Here is a 24,080-nt window from a genome sequence, read left to right as displayed (position 1 = left end):
TGAGAAGAGATCTCTGCAGAGGAAGTAAAAGAGTGCCAGGCTGCAGTTGAAACTGGTTAAACACCAAAACCACACTCCTGGTCTCTCTGGGTTTGAGACGTGACACTCAGCCATGCAGTTCAGCCCTGGCTTTTTTTGCCTGCCAGTTGTGCACCATCCCTGCTAGCACTTGATTTTTTTTTTTTAATAAACTGTGTTTTCACATCAAATTGCTGATAAAAACCTTCTCAGCTGCAATTCCTGTGTTAGCAATCCAGCCAGAAAACGCTGCTTCCACTTTGCCTGAGCTTGTGATGTTGTGTGGATGCTCAGTGCTGCTCCACCAGAGCCCAGTCCAGCCTGTGCATTCATGTCATGTAGAACCCAAATAATCCTTTCCAGCACAACTTGACCTTTTGTCACTACCCAGAAAGTGAAGACTGAGCTATTTGTAACAGTTTCCAGAAGCTGGTGTTGATAATTTCCCCCCCTCTTCTTCTTTTTACTTGGTGGTTTGATTTAGCTGTGAAGAACAAGGCAGGGACTGATGTTGCCTGAATGGGAGAGAGACCCTGGCGTGTTCTCCTTGTGGCAGCAGGCATCTGGTGCTAATGTGTGTGGTGGATCAGAGGTGGGAGCACTACAAGGACATCAAGGCCTTGTGCTTTGTGAGGGGCTCTGCTCTATCCCTGTGCTCAAAGAGGCTGCGGTGAGGGGAGAGAGGCTTCGTGTTCCAACAAGCTTCTCATACCCCAAAACCAAACACAATCATCCAGAAACCGCCTTTCCCTGTCAGTCACTCTTCCCTCATTTCCTCTCCTGCTGGTGCTGATCAGGCAGGGATTTGTGTGTAACCAAACCCCTCCTGCTGCTGCACACGAGGCCTCTCTCAGAGCCCTGGGTTTGATGATCCTGGTGCTGCTCAGGGGTGTTGGGAGGGAGACTTTGCACTTGGGATGAGAGTGCTGCCAGAATTGGCAGTACTGGTAAAGGAAGCAAAATATCTTAATAGCAGGATTGGGAGATTTTCCAGAGCAGGGTGAAGGCTGTAGACAGAGATCTCTCTTGAGATTTTTTTTGTTATTAGTCTAACCTTGATCTTTGTCTGAAGTTGGCCCAGGCCAACATTTCCTGCTGTCTGCTGTAGACTTTTTGAGATTGGCACCTCGTATCCCACAGTCAAACCTCTTAATTCTGTCATGGGGAATGTTTATTCCTCTTCAGTGGTGAATGAGCCATTTCCAGACAGGCTCCTATCCACTGTGGAGCTGGGTACTAGGAAAGAAACTTCCTTCCGGAGGATCAGGGAGTGGAACCTGCTGGACTCTGTCATTTCCTCTGTCCTTGGCTCTCCTCTTCCTCCCCAGCAGATTTCACTGCTGCACAATTCAAAGATGCAGCAGGGTGGACAGCTACCTGTGGGAGCAGCTCCTGTTGTCCTGGGCGGGGATTGTGGCTGGGATGTGAAGGCTGCGTGAGATAATGCTGTCATCCTTCTGGAAGGTTCTGTCTCTGCTCAGCCTGGTGGCCAAATGTCTCCTCTCTTGGCCCAACTCCATGCTAAGCCTTTCAGGGTTCCATCTCTTCCTTAATTTCTCACATAATCTCCCTCCTTTGTGCTTTAACCCCACGAATAATCCGCTCTGGAGTAGTAAAGAAGGCTGACAGCACCCTGAGCTGCCTCTGCAGCTGATCTCTTACAACCAGAATTCATCACACATTTCTCTGTGTCAGTTTTCTGTCACAGAAAGGTGAATGCTGTTTATTCCTGGCAAGCAGTGAGTGTTTTGAGTGTGAGCTGCTTTTGGTTGGGGCTGCTTTAGTGCACATGTGGCCTCCCCCTTACCTGCTGGACACAGAAAGCTCTGCCTGGGCTTTAGTGCTTAACCAGATGCAGCCTTGAAGAGCTGAGCTTGTATCCTAAACGACCTGCAGCACCAGAGCCAATTTGTGAGAAGCTTTGTGTCAAAAGTGAACTTGATATCTCAGCTGAGGACTCTCTGGCGTGTTTGCATAGATTCAGAGAGTTTATGGTCAGCAGGGACCATTAGATCATCTAGTCTGATCTCCTGTATATCACAGGTCCTTAAATTTCACCCTGTTACCCCTATATGAAGCCAAATAACTTGTGTTTGGCTAAAGTAGGACTTCCAGAAAGACATCCAGCCTTGAGAATCCACCCTTTTCCTGGGGAGTTCATTCCAGTGATAACTGCACTGCTTTTGAGATGCTTTTACTTTATTTACAGAGTGAATGTTCCCAATTTGTTCCCATGCTTTGCTCTCCTGCAAGTGTAGAGAGCCCTCAAGTACCACGGAGGCATTTTACACCCAGCAATCCAATCTCCTCCCAGTCTTATTTTGATAACACTGAACAGATTGAGCTGTTGAAATTTTTCACTGCAAGGCATCAGTTCTAGCCTTTGAATCTCTTTTATGGCTGTTTTTTTGGATCCTTACCAATTTTTCAGCATCCTTTTAAAAAGAAGGGCACTAGAGCTGGATGCAGTATTTCAGTGCCAGCCCCCACAGGGCTGTATTTAGATGTGAATGTGCTGTCCAGTCCCTGCTCTGCTGGCACATCCAAGGGATGTGTTTAATCCTTTTTGCTGGACATTGCATTGGGAATTCAGCCACTGTGGTCCCTGAAGGCTTTGTGGAGAAGCTGCCTTGGGCACAATCTCCTGGAGGCTTCATTTTCCTTGTGGTGCCAGATGAATAACATGACATTTGATGCTGGAAACCCCCAGATTTTGAAGCTGTTATAATAAACCCTGTGTGAATGTTCTGTAGCCATCATTACTTACTGCTCCAGTTGGGCAGTTTGACAGCAGAATTTCCTTTTGTTGATTAAAAATGTTGCTAGTGAGTCTCTACCATCCTCTTTCCATCCAGTTCAGTGAGGGTCCCTCAAGTCCTCTCTTTAAGAGGTTACTGAATCAGTTTATTCGTTTAATGATAATATTTTTTCAAGAATGTAGCATATTACTAATTCATGGAAACCAGATTTAGATAGAAGCTTGGTTGAAAAGGAAGTAACACACATATAAATATTCTATTTGACCTGCTTTTGTTGAGTTGAACGTTCTGCTAGTAAATTTGTTACTAAATTATGCTGAATTTATTTAGGAGTCAGATACTTGTTCTGGAGCCAGTGAAGTTACCATGGCTTGATCTTTACGTTTACTAAAGCAGATAATTTTCTTCCTTAACATTTTTCCTTTCACCTGCTCCCTGCTGGGATGAAGGAAGAACTCAAAAGCTCATTGCTTTTGCCAGGGAGCTTCTTAAATTCCTCTTTTTCTTTGCTGGGTTGATGGCTTGTAACTTTTATAGCCATGGAGCTGCAGGAGTGTCTCGGTGTCTCTTTACCTGTAAATTAATTTTTTTATGCCCCAAGGCCATGATGCATCAGGGTTCCCTCTCTCTTCCATGTCACAGCAAATTGGATTTTATGTTTGTGCGGTGTCTGATGTTAAGTAGCAGGATTTTCACTGGAATTGCTTTTACTGCTACAGAAATGAATCCATTTGAGGGCAGGACGTTGCTCTGCTAAGCAGAAACCTGCACCAAACACGTGGCAGGAGGCAGCCAAGGCAAGCCCTGTATCCATTTGTGGTTGCAGGTGGTATATGAAGAGAAGTGATTATGGTAATTAGCCCAGCTGGAATTTGCCCACAGCTCTGTGGGTACCTTGTAAACACTGCAAAAATGCCTGACAATTTTAACAGCCCTTTTGTCTCATCACCTTTATGTAGGTAGCCATTTGCACAAAACCCTTTCCACCAGCACTTTGGTGGGGTTACACCTGTAGCAGTAAAAATTCCCCCTGCTATCCTGCCAGTTGAGCCCAGTGCAGCGTTCTGGGCTTTTCAGGAATCTCTGTATCAGTGTTGGGTGCTCTGAGAGAGCTGCCTGTGGAAAAAGAGGAATAATTTTAGTGTGGTATATCTAACTCTAGAGCTAGGAGTGAGAATATGGCACGTTTTGAGTGCCTGGATGTTATTTCACACAGTTCTCAGCAAGGAAGCTGTGCCTGGAAAAGCCTGGCTGCCCAAGAAACCCTGCAAATATTAGGGATGAGTGTGGTACGTGTTTTGGAGCAGAGCTGTGTGGCTCTGTGGTCTGTATCCCAACCCCTTGTCACTGAGGAGACCCTGAGACTCAGGAGAACGTCCTGCTGTGCTCCAGGCCCTTCCACTCCAGTGGAGACAGCACATTTGTTACAGGCAGTTTTGCATCTGGTCTCTTGATTAATGGACTTGTCTCTTGCAGCCTATTTTGACTCTGACACCGCTTTCTGCTCCACAGATGCTTTGCTGATGTTGAAGAAAGTTTGCCTCGCTTGATAAAGACCAGATCCTGGAATTTACTTCCAAACCTGAAGTAACAATTTTTAACTTGAAATGCTTTTTCCCCAGGAGTCACTTCTCCAGAATCTTTCCCTTATTTGGTGCCTCCTTCCCAGTTGGGGCTGATGCTCAGGTGCCAAAGCTCTGTGCACTCCTTGCCTGGAGACAAATGGGTTCCAGCCCTGATCATGGCACTCCATTTCCTGTGCCCTGCAGTGGCATTTCCAGCATTGCTCTGCTGGGTGGGGGACACCATTTTCAGTGCAGGATCTGGAGGTGAAATGTTGCTTTCTTCTCTGCTGGCTGGAGCCAATGCAGACCTTTCCCAAAGCTGCCTGAGCGGTTCTGTGTTGCTGTCAGGCCGTGCTCCCCGTGGCCTTGAGGAGATTTGAGCTGGCTGTTCAGCCCTGTTGCTATCTCTACTCTTTTAGCTGCTCCACAAGAAGTTGTTAGTCACTGTTGATTCCTTCCATGGCAACAAATCCAGTTGGGTTGGCGGTGAGGTGTGTGAGCGCTCCCCAAGCAGCACTGGGCTGCTTCCTCTGGTGAGGTTGCTCTTCCCAGGTGGATTTAGTCTGTCTGCACATGCTGACTCATGACAGCTGAAACAGCTGTTTTCAGCTTCAGGCACTACTGTGTGCAGGGACCCCTTCTTCTTCTTGACAGCTGGTTTGTTTTTGTAACTAATGCCTTCACTATATGCTCATAACTTCCATATCGGTGGTGCCCGCTTTTCAGCTGCAAGGGCCAAAATCCAGTTTTTGACATAGTTTTGTTGTTGTATAAGCTTTTTTTGATGGGCTTTTCCCAAGTGGGCAACTGGGACGATCCAAATTTGGTTTCCTGACCCAAGGAGCAGCGTTGCCCACAAAGGGCAGCAGTGTCAGTGTGCTGGGAGTCCTGGTCTGGCATCCTGATATCAGCATGAGGACCGTTTTTGGGAAAATTTTGGAGGGGGCTGCCTTTGGGCTGCACAGTCAGTGAGAAGAAGTTGTTGTGGGTCTCATGGTAGCACTGTCAGGGTAGTGAGCATGCTGACAGTGTTTCTGGGAAGTGTTCCTCTCCACCATGTGAGTGCAGAGCAGCAGCAGGTGACAGAACTTCCTCCTCCGTGCCAGGCCACTCATGGAGGTCGCTGTTTCCCTCTCCCCGTGAGAAGCTGAGTGTGTTGGGAGGAGCTGGGAGGGCTCCCAGAGGCTGAGGGACAGGTGAGTCAGTAGAGAAACAGTCATCCAGAGAAAACCCAGTCAAAGCAGCCCCATGGCCTCTGCATGAACCCAAAGATGAAAGGTCCAAAGTTGAGTGATGAGCTCGTCAAAACCTCGGGGCTGTGAGAGAAAAAGTGGTGAAAAAAAGTGTGAGGTGCCTGCTTGAGATGCCACAGTGCTGGGGCACACAGGGCTCTGCCTGGGCTTGCTGGAGCTGTGATTTAAACTGGCAAGAGGCATGAAACAGGCTTCATTCCTAGAGGCAGGTATCACATTTCCTAAAAACAATTATAAGTAAGCACATATCTCTGTCCCAGTTCTGTACTGGATGCTGGGAGTGTGACTGGTTAGTGCTTGGGATTGTGAGTGAAAAGGCTGAGTGTGAAACTTGCTGTGAGAGAAAATGGGGGTGAAGGCAATGTCCTGACAAGCCCTCCTGGAGCCGGGTGTCTGTGGACACACTCTGGGCATGTCCCTGCTGGGTGTCACTTTCCATTCAAGGTGGGGAATTCTGCTTTTCCCCGGCTGCCAGTAAAGTGTGGGGATTGCAGAGCACTCGTGGGTGAATGTGGGCCTTGGAGGAAAATTTCTGCCTCAATTTCTTCTTTCCCCCACCTGCAGCCTGCCCATGAGTGTTGCTGTTCAGTAGAGATGGGTCAAGCCATGAAGTCCTTCTCTTTTCCATATTTCCCCTCAAAGGATGCAGAGCTTGGACCCCCCCCTTCCAGCTCTTGCACAGGGTGGGGCAGAGCATTCCCCACCACCCCTCCAAGACTGTTGCACTGAGCTGGGGGCTGTGATTCCTTAGGCTGTGTCTGTGTCAGGATCTGTGATTTCAGCCAGGGCTGGTCACAAACCAGCTTTTTTGCCTCCACAAGCTGTTGCAAAAAAAAAAAAAAAAATAGAAAAAGACCTGTTAAAGGCTTCAAGCTCTCAATTACCATAGTGTTCTAAGGTGAAGAATCAGCTATATCCAGACTTCACTGCCAGAATGAATAAGGGCTTTGCTGTGCTGTCCCAGTATTCCCCAGTCTCTTCTGGGTTCCATCTGCAGAGTTAATAAAATGGTGGCAAATCAAGTTGAGCTCTAGTGGAAAGGGCTCTTTAGGGCAGCAGTAAAATAGTGAGTAAGCAAGAACCCCTTGCTGCAGGGGCCAGTTTAATTGGTCTGGCTTGTTTTATGAGACAGGTTTTATGTCTAAACTCGCACATGGCCCAGGAGCAGCTCTGCAGCAGGGCATCATTCTCCTGCATGGATCCTGGGGGAACGCAGCCGGGTTAATTACACCTCACTGGAGGTGCACAGCAGCTGGCATCAGTCATGCCTTGAGCCCAGGGGCTCAGCAAATGGAGCTGGGAGGTGGCACCAGAGCTGGGATGCCAGTGACAACTGTCCCCTGCAGCCAAGCCTGGCAGAGAGCTCGGGAGGCTCTGGTCAGTGCCTGCCCTGTGTCCTCTGGCGTGTGCCCAGCTCTTGGCTGGGCACTGCCACAGCCCTGCCGGGTGATCTTATCCTCCCCCTGTGGGTGGAAGTGGGGGAGTTGGAGCTGTAAAAGCCCTGGGTGGGTTGGAGCAGCGTGGTGGTGCTCTGGGTCGCTCCTGGTCAGCGTCTCCCTCGCAGCACTGGGGGCCTGGCTTTTCTCAGCACGCTGAGGCTGTGCAGGCCCAGCGAGAGAGGAAAACCTCCTGCTCTGGGGAAGGTAAAAGTGAGGCCAGTCCACTCTGCTGTGACACAGCCACCCCCAGGGCCAGGCTGAGGGAGTGCTCACCCACCCACAGCCATCCTCAGAGCCGTGCAGATAAGGACTGGGAAAGCCCAGAGCTGTGCTGAGCGAGCAGAGCTGGCCTGCACCAGAGTCAGTGATTATTCAAGTCAGGTTTTGGAGTCAGGGGAGCAAAGTAGGGCAGGAAGCTGCCTTCACACTGTGTGCTGCATCCAGCTCCATGTCCACAGAATCGTGGAATGGTTTGGGTAGGAAGGGACCTTAAAGCCCATCTAGCTCCAACCCCCCTGCCTTGGGCAGGGACAGTTTGCACTAGAGCAGATTGCTCAGAGCCCCATCCAGCCTGGCCTTGAACACTTGCAGGAGTGGGACATCCACAGCTTCTCCGGGCAGTTCAGTAGCTGTTGGAAAGGCAGGGTCTCAGAGCTCTGCTGGCCCATCTGAACACTGTCTCTAGCACCAGATAAATGAGGGGTGCAGCATCACCCCAATCCTCCCTGGCTTCTGGAAGCTGCTCCTGGCAGGGCACAAACAAGTGTGAGAGCTGCTGCTGAGCTCTCCGTGCTGGCTGCTCTGCAGAAAAGTGCTGGGAGGACATCCTGCTCCCTCTCTGCCTTGTCCAGCTGCTGCTCTGCCTCTGACACAGGCAGGAGCACGGAGCAGGCTGCTGCTGGTGCCTGTGGGGCTGTCTTTTTCCATCAGTGGGAACGCTGCCTTTGGAGACTCCTTTTCCAGAACCACTTAGGCTGTGCTAAGTTTTGGATTGATGAGACAGCAGGGAGGAGAGCTTTGCCTATCAAAGGGGTGCAGGTATCAGCTGTGGCTTGCCGGGGTGCAGGTTTGGGGTGCCCAGGGTGTGGGGTTGGGGCTCCCGGGGTGCAGCAGCCCTGTGCAGGATCACAGGACCCGGCAGAGGGTGCTGTGTCTCCACCGCCTCTCCCGGCTCCGCTTCCAGCTCCAGCTGTTTGGCACTTGCCTCTGCCTCTGTGCATGATGTTTGTAAGAGTTTGGGCATGTCCATTTGGTTCCCATCTCCAGTGCCACCCCCAGCATCCAGGCCAGGTTCTTCTGTCACTGGGGACATTCTTAATTCACAGGAAATAGGAGAGAGTTTAATTGTTTTCTCCTCTCTCTCTCTCTTTTTTTTTTCCTTTTTTTTTTTTTCCCATGCAGCTGAACAAAAGGTTCATCCTCAGTTTTCTCCATGCCCATGGGAAGCTGTTTACCAGGATTGGGTAAGTGTGCAGGATGTTTATTTTATTTTCCTACATTACAAGTCTTTTTGGAATTTAATATTGTTAGCAACTAAGCTGTGTTTGGAGCTGAGGGCACAGGGTGTGAATTCTTGCAGGCCTGGCCTCCTGGTTCTTATTCTCCTTACCCGCCCTCCAACCCACACTGGCTGGAGCTTGGGCTTTTCCTTTGCCCCACCCCAAAGCCCATTCCTGCCCATGCCCCAGGACCCTCTGGCAGAAGCTGAGCTCAGATGGTTCACACACACAGAGGAGGGATTAGAGGCTGTTTTCTCTCTCTCCCATCACCTAACTGTGCCCCCTCTACTTGAATTTCTGGGTTTAACCCCCTCTTTTCCATTGCCCTCACCCCGTGCAAAGGTGGCTCCTGGGGCTCTCAGTGGCTGTTGCCTGTGAGGATCACAAAGATCAATGTGCTGGCTGAAAGCTGCCATCCAGAGCATGGCAAAACAAGCCTTGCCCTTCATCTCCTCACTGCCATTTCAGTAAAGCCCCATAGCTGAGAGCTGCCCTGGCTGTGGGAACTGCTTTGTACAAAGAGCCCTTGGCAGTGGCTGTCAGAAATGGGTTTCAAATAATTGAACAGCTCCCCTTGAAGCAAAGCAAGCCTGATCCCAGCCTGGGCTGAGCTCCCAGCCCAGGGGACACCCTTGTGGCCCCGAGGGCAGAGCTCAGCCTCGCAGCTGATGGGCTTCCCATGGAGCTGCCTCTGCTCCAGGTCCAGCCTGGCCCTCACTGTGTGGGAGCAGCTGCTGAGGAGAGACCCCATGTGGGTCTCTGGCACTGGTGGTCTCTGCTTGAGCCTGCCAGGAGCTCGGAAGCAAGCAGAGTCTCCTGAGCTCTCTTGGCTGCTTCATTCTCCTGTGGAACTGCTGGCTGCAGGTCACAGGGCTCAGAGGGTGCAACCTTTTCCAGGCTGTGTGGGTGCAAAGTGTCAGCCTGTCCCTGCTGGGAACAGCTCAGATCCTGCCACACAGCAGCACCTCAGCTGTCTCCAGTGCTTACAGGGGTGACCACTTAGAGGGGAGCACCTTCACAAAAAGCAGGGAAGCAGGGGCTGGTGATTTGCTGGAGATCCAAGAGTCTGAGGGTCACTGCTGACCCCTCCCTGATTCACTGATTATCCCCTCATTGGCACCAGGCTGGCCTGCAGCGAGGAGGCTCAGCTGGGTGTCCTGCCTGCAGGGAAAGAGGAGGAGAGCTGCCAGAGCCCAGGGAGGGTTTGGGAAGTGCAGGGTGTGTGCTGGAGGGCAGAGCATCCGGGGAGCTGCTGGTCCCCGGCGCTGTGGGGCCGCGCTCGCGGTCGAGCGCCGCTTGAACGGATGCCAGCAGGGGATTAATGGGGATGTAGCAGAGATCAGTTGCACATTTGGCTCCTGAGGCTTTTGTGAAATTAAGATGCAGCGTTTCAGGCAGTTGCTTCCCAGGACAGTCATTTAGAAAACCCAAGTATGTTGAATGGTACAATATGCCCTGAAGTACTTAGAAGGGAACTAGAAAGTAATACCATGACACAGGAAGAGAAAATCGTCCAGCCCTGCTAAACAGCTTCCGTGCTTAAAATAGGTAAAAGGTGAGGAATAGCCAAGTCCTTTTTGGGCAGGATCTCTGGTGATTTATCTGGAAAAAATATGGAAAAGATGATGTTGTCCTAATTGGACTCTTGCTCCTAAAACCACAGGTAAGCAATTTATTAAAAGCTTCCGCTCGGCTCCTGACCTGCTGGTTCTGAGCTCAGTGGGGTTACTGCATGCTGTTCCAGATGTGCTGTGGTATCAAAGCACAGGTGGTGGAGCTAAGGAAGCCCTCACTCCTTCTTGTTGTTATTCCTTGGCAATAATCTTCATCTCCTCAGCAACAACCCATCCTGCAAAGAGCTCCTCCATCCCCAGAGTGCTGTCTGCCCTAGGAGGATGTTGCTGAATACACTGGATGTGGTCTGAGATTTCTCAAAATTAGGAAGTCTTTAGAAGCAATCAGTTTGCTCTAATTCTCTGGCTGTGCCCCAAATACAGGGAAGTTGCCTTTTGCAGGGAAAGCAGTGCATTTGTACCGTCAGAGCTGCTCCATTCTGCACAGCTACAAAGTACAAGGAGACTGTTCCAGCCCATGTTTTTGGGAAGGTAACAGAGACTTTGAACTGCTCCAGCAAACAATGCCCAGGAAGAGGGTAGCCTGCTGGTGGGCAGACCCAGGTGATGAAAAGCACACATGAAATATGACTAAGAAGAAAGCCATTTCTGTCTTGAAAAATAAAACCGTCACTGTCCTGAAGTCTGTTGGGGAAGCCCAGCAGAATTGCCCGTGTGGGTTACCAGAAGTGGCTCATTAATCCAGCCTGTGGTGATATCACAAGATCTGAATCTCCTGGGGGGAAGATAGAGGAAATTGCTATGGAGGCCCCTGAGGTCGCCTGCCCCAGCTCCAGATGCCTCACCCTCTGTGGGTTTTGGCTCCCTCACTGCCATGTGGGCACTTGATAATGTAACTCATAACTGGTGTGGGCACTTTCTGGAAGATATTCAGTCTGCTGGGTCTGGCTGTGGCTTTTCTAGTGTAGGAACAACAATCACTACAGCAGACTCTGCAGAAGAGCCAGTGGGAGAGAAGAACCTCCCCCCTCCGTAGTTCCCAAGGTTTTGGGCAACTTCTTGATTTTAAAATTGTTTTCATGGGATACCAGGTGAGGACTGTTGTGGGCAGCCACACCTCAGTCATTTTCGGGGTTTGACCGCGAATAATCATTTTGGGAGCTTGCTGAGGATCCAACAGCTTTGATAAGTGACCTCAGCTGATTCCCTCAGCGATGAGGAGCAGGATAAAGGTGTCAGATTTCCGTGGGCGCTTGTGAGGGGTGTTGAAAGCTCACCCCATCCCCAGGCGTGGCCCCGCAGCCGCGGGCTGCCGTGTCCTGACGCGCGACAGCGGCTGCGGGGACCCGCTCCAGCTTTGACACTGTCAGCAGCTCCACCAGGCAGAGAGTCCCTGTCCTGTGGGGCTCGAAGTGATGAAGTTTAGGGGCTCAATCACAGTGCTGGAGAGTGTGTAGCCTGGGGGAGACAGGGCTCGCTGCCATGTTGCAGCGAGGAGTTCTGGAGGAAGCACGCTCTGGCCGGCGTTCAACGCACTGGAATTGCCACATCCGCAATGTGGCACCAGTGTGTGCATTTTGCTGCAGCCTTGGGAGTCCCATGGGCTGCTCCTGGTCCAAGTGAGCTGCTGGCCCCTTGGCACCTCTCCCAGATTGGTAGAAGTCAGTAGAAAAAAATGGTTGGTCAGAAATGACTCATAAAGGCCGTGTTTTCCTGCCAAAAGAATGCTGCCTGTCGATCACAGAGCAATCCCTCACTGCCCTCTCGGAGGAAGCAGCCTGCACCTTCATTCCCCACAGCTCCTGGCTGGGAGACAGCACCCCAGGGATTCCCCCTTGCCCAGGAGATGTGCCATGGGCTGAGCCATGCCACCTCCCAGCCTTCATCTCAAGGCACAGCCTGCTCTCTCGACTCATCTCAGGGCACAGCCTGCTCTCTAGAGCCTCTCTCTCTGTCTGCAGGATGGAGACTTTCCCTGCCGTGGCCGAGGAGGTCCTGAGGGAGTTCCAGGTGCTGCTGCAGCACAGCCCCCCTCCCATCGGAAGCACTCGCATGCTGCAGCTCGTGGCCATCAACATGTTTGCAGTGTACAACTCCCAGCCCAAAGGTACCACGTGCTGCTGGAGGGGAAGCTGGATGGGGATCAGCCATTCCCCACGTGGAGAAGGGTGGGGGACACACCAGATGGGGAGGTGGGAGTGGTGGTTGGATGCCTGTGGGTGTCAACACAAAGGGACCTTGGCTGGGCCTTTGGAGCTGGCTGAGGTGTCTGAGGAGTGAGGAGGCATCGCATCCCCCTGGAGCCTGAGTCATCAGCACAGAAGGAAAATGCGGCTTTGTGGCTCTGCCTTCCCAGCGTTGGAGCTGGGCCCTGCTCAGTGCCTGTGCTGGCACCAGGAGGGCTGGGGCAGCCTCAGAGGCCTCAGCTGTTGGCTGTGTCCATGCAGGTGGGTGGGGATGTGATGCCACTCTCTGAAACACTGGGTTGGAGCCTGTGCCCCGTGGTAATTCAGAGAACAAGACAGATCTAGTGTTAATTACTCTCCTCCTCTCACTTCCTCCATCCGCCCAACAGCCTGGATGGTCTCTACCATTGACAAGTTTAGTGTGCCACCAAACCAGAGCCTCTTCACTGAGTTTAAAATGATGCTTCCAGGGATTGTACTTTTCCCTGTGTCCCCTCCAACACACACTCAGCAGCAGCTACCCAGCTCTGCCTGAGTTGTGAGTTTGGGAGCAGGGATGGGGCTGCTCTCCCTGGGTGGGAGGAAGCAGCATTTCACATCCTGATGCCTTGGGATTTAGATCCCAAATATGAAGGCCTCCAGCTGATGGATTTCAGCTAAGGCCAGCATGTGGGTGATCAGGCTGAGCCCCACAGAGCTGCTGCTGGAAGATCCCTCCCTCGTGAGCCAGTTGGCCACTGCTCAGGCTGGTGGTCAGTGGCCAAGGTCAGCTGATGGAGCAAACCAGCACCAGCTGGAGGGCTGGGAAGTGGCTCCTGTGGCTGCCTTGCAGGCACTCTCCACTCCTGGGGGGAGCTGTCAGTCCCACTGGCGAGGCAGCCATGCCCTCCTGCCTGCCAGATGCCAGCCAGTGATGGCGTGTTTATCTTTGAGCTGCAAAGTACTTTGTGATTATAAGCAAATGCCTCTGCGTGACAGTAATTATTGTATTCATAATATTAATAATACCCCTGGTAGGTGAATTAATAGTGGTGTCTGTGCCACAGTCAGGGGTTGGTGGGAAGCAGAGGATGGGATTTGTCTGGGATGGATGGCAAGCCCCCGTGGCAGAGCTGGAAGCAATCCCGGCTCTCACAGCACTGGGCTGAGCTCGTCCCTCCACAGCCGAGTTGTGGATGTGTGTGAGTGACGGAGGGAGTGCTTTTTATCTCATGAAAAATAAGTATTCTCAGAGTTTTCTGCCTCCTGTGTGGGTAGCTGCCAGCTGCTCCCAGCTTTTGGATCTCTGGAGAAGGCAAACCTGTTCCTGCCGGGGCCCGCGGGCTGCGCGCGGAGCAGGTGGCAGCTCCTGGAATGCCCGCAGGTCGGATGGCACCACGGCTGCCATCTGATGCCAAGGGCCCTTCGGGGATTTCCCTGAGGGCTCTTTGCTCTGGTGACCCTGAAATATCGCTGAGAGTGGTGTTGGCAAAGCAAACCCTGCTGTCAGCACAAACGCCCCGGTGGTCTCGGAGCGCTCGTACGCCGAGTGCTGGCACAGCGCGGGTCGGGCTCGCTGCCGACGCTGCCATCCTGGGAAGAGCTGGGTGCAGATGGAAATGAAAAGCAGAACAGCAAAGGGTCTGGAGTTTTGAAGGAAGGAAGGCAGGAATGTTGGAAGGGTTTCGGAGTCCCCTGCGTGGAGCGAGGGCGCTGGCTCGCTCCCCAGGCTGCTGTGGGCAGAGGCCTGGGGGAGCGCGGCAGGAACGCTGTCGGGAAGGTGCTGCCGGCTTTCCATTTCCCAGCACATGAGTCACCTCCCTGTGCTGCTGCAGCAGCAGGGGCAGCGGGGAGCCCGGGGGCCGAGCCGCCCCTGTGGGCCTGTGGGAGCAGCAGTCCCACCCTGCCTGCATCCCAAACTGCCAGGAGGCGTTGCTGGGGAGCCGGCTGCAGTCAGAGCTTGGCCGTGTCCACTCCGCAGAGCTTGGATGTAACTTTGCACTTGGACCAAACAGCCTCCGGAGATCTCCTCCTACTGAAATCCTCCTGCAAATCTGGGAGCAGAGCGTGTCTGGGTCCTTCCCATCTCACGGGGCTGACACTCTGTGTGCAGTAGCAGGAGGAGATCCGTGGGTTTGGGGCTGGGAGGGAGGTCTGAGCCTCTCTTCCCTGCTCTCCGGGGGTGTTCTCTTCCCTGCTGTGTATTCCCAGGTCTCTGGAGCCCCAGCTACTCCTGAGAAATTTGTAAATGTGCTTGTTGCTCCATGTCTGGTGTGTAACAAATCCCTGAGGCCGAGATCCAGTGGTGCTGGCAGTCATGGTGTGGTGTCACTGGCATACTTTTAAGTAAAGAGTCAGGTATTAAGAAAAAGGGAACTTAACAAATAAATGCTGTGGTTAGCACCTGTCCTCTGTCTTCCTCAGGCTTGCACCAAGCACAATCCTGCCCCGTCTCAGCCTCAGTTTCTCCCATTTTTGGATTGTGCTTGGTCTGTCCCAGACCTTCAGTGAGGGAGTGGGCAGCACAGGAGGTTGGGGCTCATGCATGATAGTTCATATCTGCTGCTCTTTGCTTTTTTGCTCCTATTCTTTTGCTGTGGTGTGGGTTGGCCATGACCCCTCGGGATGCCCTGTCCTGGCACGTGTCCCCTGTAGGATTTGTGACATGTCCTCTGTGTCTCTTCTCCCAGCCACTGCCACTTTTTCATAAACCACCCAACACCAACCGCAAGGTCACCGTGTGCTCTTCTAACAGGGTGACTTTTTTTGTGCTGTGTTTAAACTGGTTTCAAAACCAGCCAGCTGTGAGCAGCACGTGGCATTTCACATCCTCCTCCCACACAGCTCACTGCTGCGGTTACCTGAGCCCTGCAGTGGGTGCCAGGGCTCAGGTGAGCACAGGCAGGGCTCTGTGGCCCTTGCCCAGTGCAGCTGAGCTGTGCTTGTCCCCAGGGACAGCACCAGGCATGTTGGAGCTGGTCTCAGCTGCCTGTGCAGCCGGGCAGCACTGGGAAGATCCTGGGAGATGAATTGGATCTGTTGTTTTCTCTGACAGAGGAAGCCAAAGAATTCCCACATGAAGTGCATCCCCTGCTGTTCAGCATCAAACAGCGTGTTCCTGCTTTGTCCAGGGAGGCATGCAGCCAGTGAGGGTCCCACTGACCCGGCTGCCTCCTGCCAGGAGCACTTCAGGTGTGAAAAAGCTTCTTGCAGACCTCAAACCCATGGGGCAAGGAGTGCCCACCTAAGGGAGGGAGGCCCAGAGAGGTGGCCACTCTACATGGCAGAGATTTGCAGTTGCTGGTGCTTCCCAGGGTGGGACATAGGTGACCAGCCAGTGTTTTGGGCCATCCTGGGCTCTGGCTGGGGCGGGACCATAGTGGGGTGGCCAGTTTTAACAGTTTGGTAGCCATCTGCACAACCAACTCACAGAGAAGTTTGGATCCCTTTATCCCGACCACAAACACTCCAAGAATTTTAATTTTTTTTTAATTCTGTAATTTGGGGAAATAAAACTCTGGTTTCTGAAAAGACTAATTGAAGCCGTGCTTGCGGCAGGGGCATCTCGGTGAGTGGAGAGAGAGGAACCCCCTCCCAGCCCATCTGTGCCCAATTTACTCCAATCTGGCCTCTCTGAGGCTTTTTTTCTTTCTCTCTCTCTTTAATAATTTGTTTTATAATTCCTGGAATCAAACCCATCTCAGACACACTGTTTTATTTTACTGTATTATTGGATTATACTTCCTATAAATCACTGGATGTTATTCATAGGCCACCACCAGAATAACTTCCCCTCTCCCCCCAAACTCCCCCCTGACAGCCCTGCATTCCAAACAAGCACACACCAAGGTGGGGGTGCAGCAGCACGGGGCACCCTAGAGACACTTCCCGGAAATCCCAGCAAATTTGCCTGGCTGTGGGTGTGAAGCATCAGGCTGCAGCACCTGGATGCCTTCTGGCACTCTGGGCCGGTGGAGCAGTGCAGTGTGGAGGTTGTTAGGAGGTCGGGCTTAGGTGGAAGTGGAGAGGGGAGGGGGCTGCCATATGTGCATCCTCAGCACATGTAGGGAATGAAGTTGCATCCCCCAGGGCTGAGCAGAGTCAGGGCACAGAGGCACAAGGAGGGTCTGGCCAAGTCATCCTTTAGCTGAGGATTGGGAAAGTGGAAAGGGACAGTTTGGGCAGGGTGAGCCGTGCACAGGGCATCTGCTCTGCCAAGGAGGAAAAACTGCTTCTTGTGCCCTGGCACATGGGTTGTGAGGAGGGCTCAGTGTGGCAGGGGCAGGCTGAGCTTTGCTCTGCACACCCTGGGTCTGTCTTCTTGAGTGGAACAGGGTCAGGTTCTCTGTGCAAGGTGGTGTCAGCTGGGACACCCTGAAGGCTCGTGCGGAAAGGGAGGTTTCACAGCAGCAGTTTCCGAGCACTGTCTGTGGCTTTTGCCACACTGGGTGTCCTGAGACCTGGGCCGAGCAGGTCGGTGCTGCAGGGCTTGGAGAGACTCTGCCTGGCTCAGAGAGGAGCTGCTGCCACACAGCTGTGTCTGCAGCCTGTGCAAGGTTTGCTAAGGCACGTGGCCCTGCTTGCTCCTTGAGCACTGACACCAGCTTAAGATGCGGATCTTGCCCGAATCTTGATACACACAAGGAAAGATCTGTAGGTCAGTGCAAATCCCCTGCAGCTCTTAAGCAGGTCCAGGACTTTCTGTTACCACTGGGGAGGTCAGAGCTCTGAGGTGAGGCTGTGCTGTGGTTACCAGCAGCCAGCTCTGCTGCCATTCCACCCTCCTCACAGCCCTGTGCCGGACACGGCGGGTCTCGCTTTGCTGACCGCACCTGCTCAGCCTTGCAGCCTGAACCCTTAAAATATCCCTAGAGATGATGCAGAGGCTGGTGGTGTCTGCCTCAGCTCTGACCATTGCCACGGGCTGGTTTGTGCCGCTCGGACCCAGCTCTGCTCAAAGAGCTGACTGCAGCATCAGAGAGGCTCAGAGGAAGCACCTTCTGATCACCTGCGGCAGCCTCATCTCCACCTCTTCTCATGAAGCTCTAACCACATCTTGCATGTTGGAGCTGACAAAAGGTGGGGGTAATCGACTGCAAGAGAGTCCAGTGCATTTGCCCAAGTTTAAAAATAAAGCAGTGCTGTGGGTAACTGCCTTGGTTTGGTGGAGTTTTAAAATTAGGCACAAAAGAAAGCTTAATAAACCTTCGGCTATAGATAGCAGCAGAGACAACTTGATGTGTCCCTATCTGGGGTGCAAAACTGAGTTCTTTTCTCTGAATTCTCCTCTTTGTGTGGTAAATACACACTTCAGCTGTGGGCTGTGACACCTTTGGGCTAAGCAGCCAGGAGGGTGATGAAGATGTCACATTGCAGGCTGTGCCGGGGGGACACTGAGCATCTGCAGCCCTGTGCTCCGGTGAGAGCAGAGCCTGAGGTCCCTCCACCTGCCTGGGGGGCTCAGTTTGTAGTGCAAAGCCCACTTGATGCAGGGAGGCTGGAGTTGAGCGGTTTGACATCTGGCTTTCTCTGGGTGCTGGGGCTTTGGTTGATGTACAGCAGTTGTGGGCTGAGGTGTGTGCACTGAGATCTCCAGCTGCACCTGGAGTCGCTGTGTGACTTTCCCTCTGGGACTGGGCAGTGCTGTCTTTAGTGAGGTGGTGTTAAGACATAACACTTCCCAAGGCCTTAAGTTTGGAGGAACTGGATGTTTAATTTATCCTTCCCCTCCTTTCACATTACTGCTTGTATTTGCTTTGCATTTGAGTGGTATTTCGGAGAGGAAACTCAGAGGAGGGCTGGCTGATTCTGGTGTCCATCCTTCCCCTTGCTGCCTGCCTTGCACTGAGGCTCCTGAGCGAGCTGGCTCTTTGATGCCACTGCCTTTGCAAAGGGCTTTTACACTGAATTTAGTGTTATATAGTGATATCTGCTACTCCCTGCGTCCAGACACAACCCATACCCTGAGATGTGTGAGTAGAGGAAATGCTGAAGTGGTGCAGGGAGTTCTACCTGCATTGCTCATCTCAGGAGCCACACAGCTTCCTGTGCTGAGCCTCCTGAGGGACACGTACGTGTCCAGAGATGGCAGCTGACCCTCCAGGGTTTCTCCTCTGAGCCACTGGGAGTGTTGGAGGTTGGCACAGTTGCTGGGAACTGTCAACGCCTTTCCCTTCAGGGAAGGAAGCTGTCTCGGACTTGAGACACATCAGTAAAGTTCAGGTAAAATAATTCGTGTCTTCAGAGTCTTGCTCTCGGGCTCTTGAGGCTGGTGGCAGCAATGTTTAGACCAAAGTCTTCCTTTGCTTATTCCCCTCTGTTTCCTGTTTAAAAGGCAGATTGTCACATATTTGGGGATTTATTTACCGTAATTGGAGTTATTTTCCTGGCTGCTGGCTTCTGCCCTCTGATGCAAGACTCCTCAGTGAAACGTGTGTCCAGAAAGCCATGTGACTTTTTTTTTCCCCTTGCCACAAGTGCCAGCAGGAGATGCAATAATCAACGCGCTGCAGGGAATTTCCACTGGCAGTTCAGGTTTCTGAAATCTAGACCTTGGCTTGGGAGGCAAAAGATTGAGCAGGGCTTTGTGGCAGGGGAGGGAAAGGTTTCCAGCAAAATTGAGCGTTTGCTGGTGTGTCAGACTCTCCACTCCTGCCCTCCAGCTCAAGTGCAGCAAAGTCCACCTCAAGTGGTGTTAGATGAGCTTGCTGGGGGTTCTGCCTGGTCTGCCTGTCACACAAGCACATCCTTACATCTGCCCTTGAAGCTGTTCCACGAGGTGATAGCAGGATCTCATTTCAGGGCAACAAATCGAGGGGAAATGATTTGTAAACACAAAGCTTGAGTCTGCTTTAGAGCCAAGCTTCAGCAACCCAAGCAGCAAATCAGGACAATCAGTGACAGGTGAGGTGAGGTTGGAGAGGCTTTGCTGTGGTTCCAAGGCATGGCCAGCCCTGCAAACACTGAATCCAGACACTATTTGGATGAAGAAGCAGCGTTGCTGTGTAAAATGAAAGGCAGGAAATGGAGCAGTGGCACACTGTGTCCGTCTGTCCTGCTGTGGAACAAGAGAGGAGGTGCTCAGGCAGCTGTCCCAGGTCTCTGCATCTCCCCAGCTTTGGTGGTGGAGAAAAGAGGGGTGCCAGGCAGAGTGAGATGCACCAGGTGTAGCAGCTTTGGTGAAACTTTAGATGTTTGCAGCGTGACAGGAAGTCCTTTTGCTTTTGAAGAGATATTTCTGATTCTTTAATGTGCCTTGCACCTTTGATTTCCTCATGCTTTTAAGTAGCACCAAGTCAATTACTGTATTTCTGTTTAATTCTCTGAGAGAACACTGTATAATTAGGCTAATTATGCTGCTTTGTGAAGTTGTAAAACTCCTGATTGAGCTTGAGGGGCTGTTTTATAACCTTCCAGGTGTAGGCAGGGGGGGCTGCCCGCCCCGTGCCCTGTGCAGGTTTGGATGCAGCCTGCCAGCTCAGTGAGGGCAGTTCCTTCCCAGGGGCTGCCCCACAGCCTCATCCCCTGCCAGCTCCATCCCGCCTTCTTCTTTTCACAGGCTGCACTCCCTCTAGGAATGCTGTGCCCAGTGCTAGGGGGGCTTGTTGGGATCTCTTCTTGCCTTAGTGTTGAGATCAGGAATGGCAGCACAGCCGAGGCTGTATCTGCTCTTGAGTGTGTCTGAGGAGGTGACCCCATCCAGGTTTAGGTGTGGGGATCTTTTATTTTCCCAAATTTGGCTGTGTGTGCCCTGCACTGGGTTCTTGGCCACACAGAACTGGCTCTGCCTGTGCTAAGTGACAGTCAGGAGGAGGAAGGTGTGACCTTCAGGTGTCACCCTGGCTGTGTGATGCTCACTCCAGCTTCACTGACCAGGACAGTTTAACCCCGGCTGAGTGACAGCCCTGAAGGCACATGGCCCATCTCTAATGGAAGGGTCATTTTTAATACTGGTTGGTATGGCTCATGGTGGCCATGGTGGCCTTAGGGCTGGCTGGTAGGTGACACACAGAGGGCACAAGTGATTTGGCTGCCCCTGGGGCTCTCAAGTCCCACACAGAGAAGCAGCCAGAGGCACATCGCTGTGGAATGGGAAGGATATACCCCACGGGGATGGGTTTGGCTGTGGAATTTCTCCATTCCCCCTTCTCCCATCCCTCCTGGGATCATCTGGCCCCCTGACCCTGGCTCAGTGAACTCCTGGTGCTTCTCTGCCAGCCCCAGCAGCGGAGCTGGGGCGTCTTGCGAAAGCAGCGCCTGCTCCCCGGCTAATGGCACAGGGGATGGAGAAGGAGGCTCCGGCTGCCAAAGGCGGGTTGGGAACAGCATAAACCCTTCAGCCCGAGGAGCCAAGGGCTGACAGCCCTCGTGCCTGGTGCTGGGAGCCGAGCAGCTCGTCCCGCCCGCCCGGGGGGCCCCAGGCGCGCTCGGGGCCGGGCGGAGAGCGGCCAAAGGCGGCCACATGGGCGCGGGTGGCTCGGAAAGCAGCGCAGAGGAAGTGATGCTCCCAAACCCATCTGCACGGGGAGCGGGAGACGCGCCCCAGCTGGTGCGAGGCCCTGGCAGCCCCGGGAGCTGCCGTCTGTTGGGCTTTACTGCTGTCTACGTTGAAACACGGCTTGGGAAGGACGGGAGGGGGGTCGGTGGCACGGTGCCAGTCCCGGTTCTCCTGGCCTTCTCGTTGCTCTCTCCTCCTCCTCCTCCCCGCTCCCTCCAATGCTTTAAAGTCACATTTCCAGGCCAGACATAGAATTAATCTCTGGGCACTTCACATTGCTGGCAGCGCAAAGCAGGATGTGGGATCTTTTTTTCTCTCTCTCTGCGTCTTGGCTGACTTTTTTACCTCTCGAAGAATTTGGAAGGGCCGTGAGATTCCCCCCACCCCCCCTCGCCTCAGTGCCGTGCAGTTTTTCAGCACGCTGATCACCCTGCTGTGGCTTCACCCTAATAGATTTCATATGCTGACACAGTTGACATCAGTACCAAACTATTTTACATGTGATCTGGTGTATTTCCTGAGGAAATCTGCAAGATATTTATTAAGAACTAATAAAATAAACCTCTCCATGAGCTTTTAGGTAGTTTTCAATTTTTCATGTCTCTCTCGTTTCCTCTTATCAATGAGTTTCTATTTTCTCCCTCCTCTCTGACCATTGCACAAGGAAACAAAAATAAATGTTTTAAACCGTTCCTGAATGGACACTGGGAATATTTCTGTAGTGATGTATTAGCAAAGTCGTATTTTTAGGGCTGTATTGTCAAGACTAAAAATATCCCGCTGCAGTGCATCCTTTTTATAGGGCTTTGTGTGTGTGTGTGTGTGTGTGCTGAGCATTGTGCAAGTTTGCACCAACGTGCAAAGGTCTTTGTACTACTGCAGCGTTGCCTCCCCATCACAGCTGGACTCCATTAGGCCTTGGAAATTAGTGTAATCCCGGTTAAGAAAGGGAAAAAAAAAAATTAATCAATCTTGCAGAGCCGCGTTTCCCCAGCTGAGCCGGGATACCTGCGTGGCAGCCGCGCTCCGGAGGGCTCCAGCAGCCGGTGGTTTTGCCACGGCTTTCCTACCTCAGAGGGTGTTCTCTGACGGAGAACAGCGGCTCTGCTCTCCCTGCTTCCCCCGGAGCAGCGGGGTCCGGGCAGGACGGGTCACCCGGTGGGTTCTGCTCATTTGTCATACCCGGGAACCCCTTGGGGCTGCGCTGCGCTGTGCTGGCAGGCAGCAGCGTGTGTGTGTGTGTGTGTGTGTGTGTGTGTGTGTGTGTGCAGCAGGGAGCAGGCTGGATACTTCGCGTTCTCAGAGGGATTTTCTGCCTTCGTGCTATTTGTGTCTCCTTCAATTAGCTGCGATTGGAACAGAGAGAACCAAAGGTGGGCGCCGGGCTGAGAAGCCGCCTCCCCTGTGCGCTGCTTGCGGGGGGACCCCTGTGCCGCGCTGGGAGGCGGCTCAGCCTCTCCGTCACGTGTGATTGATGCAGCCCTTTCCAAACACGATTTCCCCTCCGGCTCGCGTCCGTGGAGCTGCGGCCGTCACTCCTGTCCCCAGCAGCAGCAGCCCTGCGTCACAGGTGGTGGGTGCATTGGCTGACGGGGGCTGACGGCCGGGCCAGCGCCGTGCGCATGGCACACGCGCCGCGCTCCCCCTCCATCCCCTCCGTTCACTCGCGGGCTCCTCGCCGTAGCTTTCCTGTCTGCTGCTGCTGCTGCCGTCTGGAGAGCCACAGCCTCTCTGCTTCCTGTAGAGCAGTTCAGCGAAAGCAGTAATTAGGGCCCGTAAAAATTTATTTTATTAGCGAGAAGTGTTGGTGGGTAATTGGCCATAATTTGAACCCAGCCAGATTGGAGATTAATAAAAAAAAAAATTCATACACACACACACATATATATATGTATAGTAAAAAAAAAAAATCATAGAGAGATCTTTTTACCAGAAACACCAGGGCTGGGAGCTGGAAACCCTTCCCAAGGCGGGTGGGACGGGACGGGATGGCGGCTGCGGAGAGGGCGGCCGGCAGCGAGCGCCTGTGCTGTACCCGTCCTTGAGGGTGTTTGACACTGGCATGGGAAGAAAGGAAACCTTGTTTTCCAAGAACTCTGCTCTTTCTCAGCTTGATAAGCATTTAAAATAAAAGCTGCACAATTGGAATTGGCAGAGCATCCTCATTCTTTTGTCTGTCTGTTTATTTTTTTCCCCTCATCCCTCGACATGTGTGCTACAGCCCAGGGTTACTACACCCCGTGGAACCACAGGCCTGGAGCTCTGCAGGCGCTCGCCGAGCTCTGCCCACCCCCGGCCTGGCTCTTTGAAGCCTGGCAGAGCAACAGAGATCCAGCCCCGACCCTGGCAGCCTCCTGATGGCCAGGGCACTGAAGCCTTTGACAAAACGTGCGTTCTCAGCCCCTTTTGGCTCCCCCTTCGCTCGCAGGGCAGCAAACCCAGGGCTGCGCCTGGAGCCGGAGCGGCGGTTTGGAATCAGGCTGTGACTGCACTATATGGACCCGATGGCTTTGGTATTTATAGGCTTGGTTGGAGCAGCTTGAGCGTGGCCAAGGGAGCGGGAGCGGCTTGAGGGCCGACGCTCATCTCGACGGAGGGTGATTGGAGAACTCCCCGCTCCGGGAGGACGGAAGAGCCAAGCCCCTCTGCACACATGTCACGCGCGGTTCCTGCCGCTTGAATCACACCAGGGAGTTACTTCAGGCTACTAGCCCTGCTTGTTGCTTTGGTGTAAGTTACTCGGGGCGTTCCTTCAGGTCCGTAGTGCTTGTTTTTTGCTTGGCAGCCTCGGGGCTGGGACCTGGTGTAACCGTTTCCCAAGGAATATTTTTGGTTTGAAAACTGAAGGTCAGCAGTTCGCGAGGGCTGCGCTCGCAGCCAACTCTGTGGTTCGTCTTGTGCCACCGGGCCAGCAGCACTTGAAATCCTGATCAATTGATCTGCAACAATATGAAACCACGAAGGGTGACTGCCAGTTAAAACTCCCCGTCTCGCCCTATTTTCCCCACCCAAAGTGTCTTTCTGCCCATATCCCCTTTCTTGCCGCCTGTCTCCCTCCCTCCCTTTCGGCTGTGTATTGGAGTTTTTGTCTATCTTTTTCCATCTCTCTGTCTCTTTTCATAACAGTTTTTAATAATGTTTTAGTTAGTTCCAGCCTTTTCCCTCAATGGATCCCATTGGAAAATACATTTGAAAGGAAACAGTTATACACTTCCCTTCCTTTGAAACTCTGTTGGCACCTTTTCCAGTGCAGTAAACCATACAACATGGATTTTCAAAGTTTCCAAACACAGACATGCTGGCGTTAAATT

The 24,080-nt window shown here is 52.7% G+C and overlaps 1 protein-coding gene across 3 annotated transcripts in view; it reads left to right on the top strand.

Annotated features, from left to right (window-relative positions):
• SMG6 (SMG6 nonsense mediated mRNA decay factor) overlaps nucleotides 1–24,080 on the top strand; it is a 107,833-nt gene that overhangs the window by 17,296 nt on the left and 66,457 nt on the right. For all 3 annotated transcript variants that reach the window (XM_054286970.1, XM_054286972.1, XM_054286969.1), the window contains exons 9-10: nucleotides 8,436–8,497; nucleotides 12,069–12,214. In XM_054286970.1, the coding sequence (XP_054142945.1) occupies nucleotides 8,436–8,497; nucleotides 12,069–12,214 (208 nt within the window). The remainder of the gene's footprint in view (nucleotides 1–8,435; nucleotides 8,498–12,068; nucleotides 12,215–24,080) is intronic.

This window comes from Melozone crissalis, unplaced genomic scaffold, assembly GCF_028551555.1.
Source record: "Melozone crissalis strain CALT ecotype California unplaced genomic scaffold, PUWL_Pcris_2 ptg000057l_1, whole genome shotgun sequence".
NCBI lineage: Eukaryota > Metazoa > Chordata > Aves > Passeriformes > Passerellidae > Melozone > Melozone crissalis.
The sequence above is the reverse complement of the archived record's forward strand: the minus strand, read 5'-3'. Positions and strand labels throughout refer to the sequence as shown.